Below are 11374 nucleotides of genomic sequence, written 5' to 3' on the forward strand. Positions count from 1 at the left end.
TGCAGGTACTTTCTGTTCCTTCACTGCGTGTTCCTGTTATTGACTGAATGTTCTGTTTTATTCATTTTCAGGATTAACATCATCTTTCTGGAGGAGCTCATGTGTTCATGCTGTGGAAAATGAAGGATGCTTCGGACAAAAACAACAACACGGGAACAGCAGCATAACTGAATGAATCGCAGCAAACGTCATCTGAACACGACTGGAGTAACGCACACACACACACGCTTACAGGCGCCGCACTGGATCACTGTTACTGCATGACAAGGGAACAATTCTGCTTTTTGTGAAGAGACTACAGTATATAGACATTTTAGTAAATGCTATATGAGCGCAGTGTATAGTCAAACCACGAGCTTATCATAAAGGGACTAAAGAATATGTGTGAGAAGAAATATAATGGTTACAGATATCTACATTTATTTATTCTACTGAATACTGCTCTCTTTAAAAAAGGACAAACTTTGCACAATATTTAATCGCGCAAAGATGTGCCATCCACACTCCGTCGGCTCATCTCTGATCTGCTCACGTTAAATATTACATGTTCATTATGAGAATATGACTATGCCACACATGTATGTTAGAGACGTGTTATGTTGTTTTATTTGAATCTTTCACCTGTTTTTGTTTCTTTTTGAAAACTGTCCCTTGTGAACGTTGAGCTTAGAGGAATGAAACTCTCCGAGAGCTGAAATATCAATCCCAGAGTTCTCCCTGCCCAGAGTGCCACATCTGAGCCTTAAACTGTACAGACCAACCCCATGTGTGTGTATGTCCTTGTTTGTTTTCCACCCTGCCCTGCTGACTGTTTCCCACTCAAGCAACTCCAATAAAATCTCAATTCCATTTCTGATCATTTTGCAGTTTCCATTCATCCCTTTGCACTGAGACATGAATGAAGAGAATATGCATTCATTATAGCATTTCTTACGGAAATTTCAATAAACTAATTCAAAGAACAAATCAATTTTTGTGTTATACAAGATTATTATATAGTTGTATATTTCACTGAAACAGATGATTTGATATTTAAAGATTTGCACAGAACAGGACTTTATCGTTATTTTTAAATCATTCAAATTAGTGCCACATAAAATATTGATTGTGAATGTCTGTGTAACACAGAACTCATTTGATGATGATAGCCATTCAAAATGTAATATAGTATTGCCATTGTTTTTGGGAAATGGTACCCATGTAATATCAAGTTTTGGACATGCGTCCAAGTGTAATCTGTTAGGAGTACCATAAATATGATGCAGGAATATGGAAATCACCAAGTACCATGATAAACAACAACTACAACACTGTATCATCCACCACCATGATCCCACCAAAGGGATTGTCCACCCAGAAATTAAAAATCTGTAATGATTCACACACCATCATGTCATTCCAAATCTGTATGACTTTATTCTTATGTAAAGATATTTTGGAAAATGTTGGACAAAACAAACAGTTTCAGATCCCACAGAAAAGACTAAAAATACTATGGAAGTCACATTACTGTTTGGTTACATTACATTCTTCAGAATATCTTATTTTGTGTTCTAATGAAGAAAGAAACATGACATGAGGGCAAGAAAATTATGACAGAATGTATTTTTGGGTGCACTGTCCCTTTAAGAGTAAATAGCCAATCCGATTTCTTATATTTATTTTGATCACCTGGTTGTTCTGCGTTGCAAACCAAAACTAAGAATCATTTGTTTTACATTAAAAACTAAAATATTTTTTTTGTTCAGTAGGTCAACAGGTGAACATTTCTGATCCTATAAATGACTGCATTAATCGTAATCCTCATTCCTCACATTCGGTTGTAAATGCGCGTGCGCTCGCTCCTCCCGCGCGTCACAATGCGGCTCGCGCTCCGTCAGTTGCGTACCTGCGTGCCTGCGCATCTCGCCGTGTGCGCTGTTCGCGTAGCCGTGCCCGTGTCTACGTACGCGCTTCGGTCACTCGCCCTCTGCAGCAGTGTTGCCAAGTCTGCGGATTTCCCGCGGAACTGGGCCACTTCAACACTGTCGCGCGGGTTGTTTATAATGCCCGTGGGTTAAAGCAACCCCAATAACGTGAAATTTAGCACAGATATGTATAGATGCCATATCCGATCTATGATACGCCTCGCACACAACAGAGTATTATATATGCCTATCCAGACACGCTGACGCGACCACCATTTTGGAACGGTCAACTTGACGTCATTCATTATTATAATCAATGAATATTTAAAGATAAACATGCATATAACTTGCTGTTGTAGAAACACAAACCCTCTCATCTCTCAACAGTAAGACAAACATCTCTGCTCGAGGCTTCACCTCAACACTGATTACTGTCAGACTTTCAAAATCCTTTTTCACTTGAATTAATATTATAATCATTTAATTTAAACCACAGCCACTACAAAATCAGACTTTAGCACCTCTTTTTACTTTGAGATCATTCCGAGGTTTAATACAGATTTAAAATCATAACAAGAAATAGTTTAATAGCTATGATACTATTTTTTAAATAAAATCTTTACATAGTTATGTATTATTATTGTTATCATATTTTAATTTAGTATATTTTCTTTTCTCTTTCTTTCTCTCCCCCTATTAATTTTGTCTCTTTCATATGTCCTTCTGTTTTTATTTGAGATCACTGGGTTGGGTGGGATGTGAATGTTATAAAATGTAAAAGTGCAATTTTGCAATAAAAATTCTACGACAAAAAATAAATAAATAAAAATAAATCTTTGCATAGTTATGATAGGGCATCTAACAATGCCTTGGAAAAAACAGTTTAATTCTTAAAAAAATACATAACCCAAATAGGAATAAAACAGTTATCGAATAAGCATGCGTCCTAAACATTGGTGTCTCATATTTTAGAGCAGTCAGTGCAATTTGGGAAAGACATCAAACACCCTTTATAAGCGTTAAGATAAGTAACTGTACTTTAATTAAATGTTTTTGTCAGTAATTGTAATGATTACCCGTTACATTACTCCTCAACGCTGACTATAGGTCCATCTATGATATTTATCCCCTGGAATGCTGAATTCTATCAGGGGGAACCCCAACAATAAACGTGTGTTTACCCCCTGGAGTGAGATTTTGGGGTAGATTTGAAAAGCTATTGGGAGGGTTTTATTGTGAAAACCTGGCAACCCCTCGCAGCGCGTCCTTCCGCCTGTGCTCGTCCGCGGCCTCGCACACAACAACAAAGTATTAAATTCTGCACTGGCTTTCGTGACATTTAACACACACTTTCCCAGTGGATCACAATAAAGCACAATAAAGGTAAGAAATGGGTTTTTGGAGTGGACTGATGCGGCTGCGGAATTATTGCATGATGTTTTGCGCGGGATGGCTGCGCGCGCCCGGCGCGGGAGTGTTCCTCATGGCCCGCGCAGCTCGCGCCACTAAATCCGCCTCAGCGCGCCGCGGTCCCGTTTACCGAGCGTCCCGGTGCTCTCCGGTGCTGATCGGCGCTCAGCGGCTCCGCGGACTCGTCTAGCAGGAGCGGCGCGGGGAGTGCGGTGTCTTCTCTCGGATGAGGTCGAATCAAGCCATCGGCGATGATTTATGTGCTAATGCTAAGATTAGCTTCCAGAGAAATATTTAGACACCAAATAATCCTTAACCGAATCAAACTTCAGTTTGTCGACAGAACGAGATATTTAGACACCAAATCAGTCTTTTATTGAGATAAAACACTGCTCGTCTGTTTGGAGTTGGTTAAATGAAGTAGTTTCGGCGTTTGTGGCCCGTTTCAGTCCATTCAGAGCAAACATCATGTGTTCATCAAGGTACCGTCTGTGTGTTAATGTGTGCAGCACTAAACCAGTCATGAGCGTCAGTTTGTGAAACTGAGATAAATATTCTCTCCATTGATGTGTGGTTTGTTAGGAGGACAATATTTGTCTGAGATACAACTATTTGAAAATCTGGAATCAGGGAGCAAAAAAATCTAAATATTGAGAAAATCATCTTTAAAGTTGTTCAAATGAAGTTCTTAGCAATGCATATTACTAATCAAAAATTAAGTTTTGATATATTTTTACAGTAGGACATTTACAAAATATCTTCATGGAACATGATCTTTACTTAATATCCTAATGATTTTTGTCATAAAAGAGAAATGTATAATTGTGACCCATACAATGTATTGTTGTCTATTGCTACAAATATACCTGTGCTACTGATGACTGCTTCTGTTGTAATCCAGATCATGCTATTTAATTATTATTTATTATTATAATAATGTGTACAGACTTCATTCAGTTGTTTTCAGACACACAAACATTATTCATAGAGAGACATGCACTTTATACATTCATGTGTCTGACTAATGTAAACAAAGATTGAAATGACTCAAGAATCTTAAATGTAAAGCAAGTATGTATCATAAATAATAAGTACCATGTTTTTTGGCTATGTAAGTATGGAACCCGGGGTGTATTTACACAACAGTTTTTTAAAAACAGAAAAGGTTTTGTGTTTTGGCCGTTTATTTACACAACAGTGGTGTTTATGGGGGCTGAAAACTTTTGAAAACGGGTGCACGTTTTTGAAAACGATGTCTTTATCGTCTCGGTGTAAACTACAAAAACATGAATTTGTGAAAACAGAGATATCGTGCACACATATATTACATGTTTAGTTTATATTATTTGTGCGCAGATGTGTAGCATCTTTTCTCTTCGCAAAGTCTTTACATCACCCTCTACTAATACAGCGTTTTTAATCATTTTAGCAGACAATGTCCGCTTAATTATTTTGTCAAAGTTGTGACCTGTACGCAAAACTTGTCAAAAAACACAAAACTCACAATTAATCACGATTACAATTACGTAATTGTTCAAAACGGCAATTAATCGTTCAGTCTCCACTTATGTAATTCTGTGTGATTTCTTAAGGGTTTTTCCTATTGTTTTAATATTAGTTTTAGTATAACATTATAACGCATGCATATTTTTACTTTTTTATACATATATAAAGGAGAAACCAATCCAATGTATAGTTGACATTTGTTTTAAAACAAGTTTTTCAGTTGTTTATTTTCACGTAATCATGGTATAAACATTGTTCAGTGCAAATTGTGATAATCATAAAATAATCTCAATAACAGTTTTTGTCATAATCGTTCAGCCCTACATTGTGGTGTAAACGTACCCTACAGCTGACGATACACGCGGTAACTCTTTGAGCAGTGTTGCTTGAGTACTTTCCCACTGAGAATGAGTAACAGAGTTACTCTGGATACTTTAGATCAGTTGTGGACCCCGTGTCTTTACATTAACCAAAGTTCCCCAGAAACACTGCTCAGGACGTTGCCCGTGTATTACTGATAGGAGAAACTCAGGCTAAAACTAGATGAAAACAGCTTGTAAAAACCCATTGCACATGTTTTATAAAAAATAAAACACAAAAAGCAAAAAAAAAAACAAAAAACAACAAAAAACAAAAAATATCTGTAAAACGTTTTTAAAAAAATATATTAATAATCCAGCCAGGCTTGTTTTGTTTGTTTTATGGTGAGCTGGGATATAGAGGCCTGCACGTGACTATTAACTACTTCTCATCCTTTTAATCACACAGTTGTCACGATAAAAGGTCTACAAATTGATGAAGCTGATCTGAGATCAGGTATAAACCATAGACGCTGGTTCAGTGGTTCACAGAGTTCACCCCCCCGCTGCAAACCATTGAAATTTCAGTACGTTTTGAAACGGTTATGACGTAATGAAGCCTCGTTTACTGAAATCACATGACTTGGGCAGTTTGACACACGCTCCGAATCAGTGCTTCGAAAGCTCCTGTCACTGCCGTGGATCATCAGATTAAAGTAGTGGTTGTGATTGTTTGATTAATGTACCATGGTGTTCCATCGCTGTGTTTATCCGTTGACCAATATCTCATGCTCTTCCCGTAGGATCCCGCTCCAGCATGTCCGAAACTGTGAAGTATGTGGACGATGAGCACAAGACCATCTTTCTGAGGCTACTGAACGAGCAGCGTCTGGAGGGCGAGCACTGCGACATCGCTGTGGTGGTGGAGGATGTGAAGTTCAGAGCGCATCGCTGTGTGTTAGCCGCCTGCAGCAACTACTTCAAGAAACTCTTTAAGAAGCACGAGGTGGACAGCTCGTCCGTCATCGAGATCGACTTCATCCGCTCGGACATCTTCGAGGAGGTGCTGAATTACATGTACACCGCCAAGATCTCGGTGAAGAAGAAGGATGTGAATCTCATGATGTCCTCCGGACAGATCCTCGGCATACGCTTCCTAGACAAACTCTGCTCGCAGAAGCGCGACATGTCGCCCGACGAGAAAAACGACCCCAGGAACGCCAAGTTCCCATATGACATGGTGAAGATGGGGCTCCCGGCGGAAGATCCTCCGCTGGGTCAAGACAGCGACGTCCAGGTGCTCGGTGACCAAGACGACACGCCTTCAGACGACATCGTAGAGGAGCCTCAAGGCAATCACGATTTGGATAAATCGCCGAATAATGCGTTACGAGTGCAGGAGGCCATCCTGAAGGAGCTGGCGCAGGAGGAGGTGCACAAGGTGAGCTGCTACGATCAAGAGGTGGAAGCGATGGACGCAGAACCCAAAGAGCTGGCGGCTCACACCCAAACGCTCTCGTTCGCCGAAAGCATGGGCGATGTTAAAGACGAGCAGCCGCCGGGATGGACGACGGCCGCCGCCGACATGAAGTTTGAGTATCTGCTGTACGGCCACCGCGACCAGCTGGCCTGCCAAGTGTGCGGAAAGAGCTTCATCGACGAGAAACCGCTTGAGGAAACACGAGAAGCTGCACTCGGCCGACCGGCCGTTTCGTCTGCGAGATCTGCACCAAAGCCTTCACCACTCAAGCGAATTTAAAGGAGCACCTGAAGATCCACACGGGCTTCAAGCCGTATCGCTGCGACGCCTGCGGGAAGTCGTTCATCCCGCGCGCCGGATCTAAAGAAACACGAGCGTGTGCACAGCAACGAGCGGCCGTTGCTGCCAGATGTGTGAGAAGGCCTTCAAACACAAGTCACACCTGAAGGACCACGAGCGACGCCACCGAGGAGAGAAGCCCTTCGTGTGCGGCTCCTGCACCAAGGCCTTCGCCAAAGCGTCCGACCTGAAAGAGACACGAGAACAACATGCACAGCGAGCGCAAGCAGCTGCAGAGCGAGACCGAGCAGCTCCAGGCCGCAGCGATGGCCGCCGAGGCCGAGCAACAGCTGGAGTCCATCGCCTGCTCGTAATTACTGCTTCGGATCTCAGCTCTCAGCAGGGCTGGGACAATAAACTGATGCACCACGATCCTCTCTTGAATCGATCCACGAATCACGATGCATCCATTTATTGTCCCAGTCCTAGATCTTAGTGTTTTTTTCTCTCTTATAATTTTAGAACATGATTTACACTGTTTTTCGTTGTTTCTTTTATATGTGAATGGTGCAGACGTTTTCTCTTATTGTACAGTTCATACCAAACGTATTGAGTATTTCTGGCAGCTGACGGACGATGAGTTGTTCTGCCATTGTACAGCGTAATCTGGACACACTTGTGATGTTGACGGATGGATGGAACAAGCTTCGGGTCAATCATTTCATCCGTTTCTTGTGAAAGGGTGTGACGGTTTGCACATGCAGATATTTTTGCTGTAATAAAAGACTGGTGAATCATCACTCGTTTGGTTCTTGTGCTTCCCTCAGCGGCCGGGACTCAGACCGCACTTACGATACATAAAAATGTGGATTGGTCTAATTTGAATCTTCTCTGATAGTTGGTCAAACTAGTTCTTATGAAAGTCTTAAACAGTCTGAAAATCTTAATTCCACAAGTTGAGGCCTAAAAAGTTCTGAAATCAGAGCACAAAGTCTTAAATTCATAAAGTTGTGGTATTAATTATTGCATGTACTGTTAAAACGAATATTTTCTTCAGTGTTTTTGTCGTTTTCCCGTACAAATATCTGAACATCCTTAAATCAAGATGCTTGTGACGCAAATATAACGCATGAAATCTTTTCTGAGAAATGTAACAAAACTGAGTGAGTTTACGCTTAAAACAAGAACAAGTATCTGTGAGTGGAGAATTAAAGCTTGTTTGAATTAAGAAACTTTTTTAAGCCTGTTGGCAGAGAATTGTTCTTTCTCAACCATAAACTCATTTCATTTTAATCAGTTTCTCAAAAAACAAAACCTTTTATTTTTAGACCGTGTTGTTGCTCCAGTAGATGTGTCTTGATTTAAGAATGTTTAGACGTTTGCACTGGAAAACGGAGAGGAAGAACATCAGTTTGTGCAGTGTGATAAGAAGGTACAGTAGAATTTACTTCTGTGTTCTAGTGTTTGTGAGCAGAGCTGTTCAAGACTTAAGCTATTTCTTTGAAAAGATGGATGTGAATATAACTCTTGACTTTCTTAAATTGTCTTACTTGGTCTTAAAGTCTTATATTTATATTCATAAAGCCTGCAGAAATAGTGGTTATTTATGCAACTGGAATCAAAACATCACATTATAGCTGTTTTAAAGACTTAAATCTTATATTCACAGAAAGCAGGCTGTGGTTCATTGGTTTGCACTTCACTGGCTTTCAGAAAGTTTTGATATTTAAAGCCAGTTTCCTCTAGTGAAGGGAATATTAGAACTTGTTTTACTGGAGTAGAAAAGTCATGCATCTTATTAAAATGCTGAACATTCATGTAAAATCCATTGGCAGATTGTTTCTACTTTAAAATACTTATTTTCTAGGATCCAGATTAAGTGACTCTGTTATTATTTTCCATCCAATAATCATAAACAACTCCAAATGTCATGGCAACCCTGTGAATGATGGTGAGATCACAGATGAAGGTAAGTGCACGTGTTCTTCGTGGTAAAGAGGGTTTGTTCCAGCAGGTGGCGCTGTGGCTGATTTTGCGCAGTTGATTGCAAGAGGAACTTAAAACCTTTCAGGTGTGACAGGTGACATGCATTCTGATGCCGCTGTGAGAGAAGCTCTCAGGTACGAAGAGATTTCACATCTGAGTCACAGATAATCGAGTCATTTGACTGCTTTGAGTTTAGATTAATCTGCGCAGATCATCAGTAGTCGGCTGTCTTTAGCAAGTTTAGACTCGATTTCTTCTGCAAATGCCTGATTGGACACGATTTTACTGTCCTTGCAGTGAATTGTGCAGAGAATACAAACGTACAGGATGAAACTGGAAAAGGAAAAACAGGATAGAAGGTCAGAAAGATCTGTTTACTCGAGACTCGAACAGAGATCATGCATGTTGAGTTAACTCAGATCTTTGGTGTGTCAGAGAGAAGAAGAAGAAGTCCAAACACTCCTCTAGAGACAGAGAGAAGGACTCTGAGCTGAACGGCAAGCACAAACCCTCCTCAAAGGTGAAATAATCCACAGAAGATCATTAATGAAGGAAAGATGTGAGTGTAATGATTGTGTCATTAACAGATGAAGCAGTCAGACAGTCAATCTGGAGTCAGCAGGTGCGTGTACTAGTGCGAAACATGAACAAAAACACGCTCAGAGAACGTTTAGCTTACGTTCTTCAAACGTTCTTTAGCAACGCAAACATCAAAGGAACGTGCATATATATAATTAAAACATTATGGGAACGTTAGAAATGTCTTTTTTTTTAATAGTTATGCAAATGTTAGTGAAACATTCTACTTTATCATTTTGAAAACTTTTTTTTACTTTTTTTGCATGAAAAAAATACTATATAAATTTATAGTAAATGCTATAGTGTTTTTGAACCATACTATAGTAAAGTACTTGAATTAATTTATGGTAATTCTGTAATTGCTGTGGTAATTTAACAACTATAGGAATATAAACATTTACATTTAGTCATTTAGCAGATGCTTTTATCCAAAGCAACTTACAAATGAGGACAAGAAACAAATTACCCAATACTGTATACATTTTTTTTTTTTTTACAACTATAGGGTATATTATACTACAATACGCTACTGTTTACTGTAGTAAAAACTACAGTATACTACAGTATTTATTACAGTTTATCACTTCACTATACAGTATGCTGTAGCATTCTTTAACAAAGTGTTGTAAATACTACACAGTATAATTCTCTTTACTATAGTATGTTTAAAAACACTAGTATTTGCTATAAATTGCTATAGTATTTTTTCATGTGGGTGGCTGTGAGATTATTAATTTTATAAATTTGTCAACAATATGGGAGCGTTACTTTTAAATGTTTTCTGAACATTTTGAAACTTGTAACATTTAAAAAACATTACATGAATGTCCAACTAGAACAAAAAGAACAATGTATAAATATTTTTATGACGCTATACAGTTTTGAGAACATTATTAAAGACCGGATAACTTTGAATGGAAATTGTGTTAATGTCACTGGAAGAGTGATAACTTTGAGAGAAGCTTGGCGGAACATTCTCCGTTAGCTGTGAAGTTCTGTGTGTAACGATAGTGTGATGTTGATGAGTTTCAGCAGCGCAGTGAACTGTGAAGCAGGAGCTGGTGACACGCACGAGGTAAGTGCTCACGCTTCACTTACAATATATGAGAAATACCTGTATGAACTGTATTAAATATAGTTTCAATCTAAAAATGTTTAACTTTGCAGGATGTCAAAGTAGATCCGGATGAAAGGCAAGATATCTCGGTTTGACTTTGTGTTGGATGCAATTAAAAATATCAGAATAAAGTTAGAATATGGAAATCAGTTTAATCAAGAAATAGTGTACTGTTTCTTTAAATCAGAAATGATGGACAGCAGAAATCATGTTCTCCAGAAATCAACAACAACAACCAAGAGAAGGTATTTTGACTTGACTTCATGTAGGTGAGGTGTATGCTCTTGATGACCGTGTCTGCAGGGTTTAATGATGTCTAACGACTGATTCTCAGACCCGATCAAAAAGCAGCAAGCAGCGTCACAATCATCAGGAGAGGACTGCGGATGAGCAGCTCTGTGACGAGGATGAAAACCTGCGAAGCCAGAGTTCCCGAAACTCAAATCAGGTGCAGGTGAAGTTCTTAGCAATGCATATTACTAATCAAAAATTAAGTTTTGATATATTTACGGTAGGACATTTACTAAATATCTTCATGGAACATGATCTTTAATTAATATCCTAATGATTTTTGCATAAAAGAGAAATGTATAATTGTGACTCATACAATGTATTGTTGTCTATTGCTACAAATATACCTGTGCTACTGATGACTGCTTCTGTTCTGCAGGGACACACGTTAGTTTTGGAAGGAGTAACTAGTAATGAGTCATATATTAAATAGTTTGAGTAAGGAGCCCATCACAGGTGACCGCTGGCTCAGATCAAAGCCCCTCCGTGTGTTTGTGTTCCTGAAGGCAGACGACGGTCC

At 39.3% G+C, this 11374-nt stretch overlaps 2 protein-coding genes and 1 pseudogene across 12 annotated transcripts in view; all 3 read left to right on the forward strand.

The window, feature by feature from the left end:
* The window catches only part of LOC109057436 (protein 4.1-like), a 47657-nt gene extending 47521 nt beyond the window's left edge, over positions 1 to 136 (forward strand). For all 6 annotated transcript variants that reach the window (XM_042751744.1, XM_042751740.1, XM_042751741.1 and 3 more), the window contains one exon: positions 72 to 136. The gene's annotated coding sequence lies outside the window, so the exon portion shown is untranslated. The remainder of the gene's footprint in view (positions 1 to 71) is intronic.
* Positions 137 to 3636: 3500 nt separating this feature from the next.
* On the forward strand, positions 3637 to 7681 carry LOC109057437 (annotated as a pseudogene).
* Positions 7682 to 8876: 1195 nt separating this feature from the next.
* Positions 8877 to 11374, forward strand: part of top1mt (DNA topoisomerase I mitochondrial) — a 14967-nt gene continuing 12469 nt past the window's right edge. For 2 of the 6 annotated variants that reach the window (XM_042751604.1, XM_042751610.1), the window contains exons 1-8: positions 9008 to 9226; positions 9303 to 9387; positions 9455 to 9489; positions 10473 to 10521; positions 10614 to 10639; positions 10751 to 10808; positions 10898 to 11017; positions 11361 to 11374. The exon at positions 11361 to 11374 is cut by the window's right edge and continues 219 nt beyond it. In XM_042751604.1, coding sequence (XP_042607538.1) covers positions 9195 to 9226; positions 9303 to 9387; positions 9455 to 9489; positions 10473 to 10521; positions 10614 to 10639; positions 10751 to 10808; positions 10898 to 11017; positions 11361 to 11374 — 419 coding nt within the window. In that variant the 5' untranslated portion in view covers positions 9008 to 9194. The other 4 variants (XM_042751605.1, XM_042751607.1, XM_042751606.1 and 1 more) reach the window with 4 other exon arrangements.

This window comes from Cyprinus carpio, chromosome B24 (genome assembly GCF_018340385.1).
Source record: "Cyprinus carpio isolate SPL01 chromosome B24, ASM1834038v1, whole genome shotgun sequence".
NCBI lineage: Eukaryota > Metazoa > Chordata > Actinopteri > Cypriniformes > Cyprinidae > Cyprinus > Cyprinus carpio.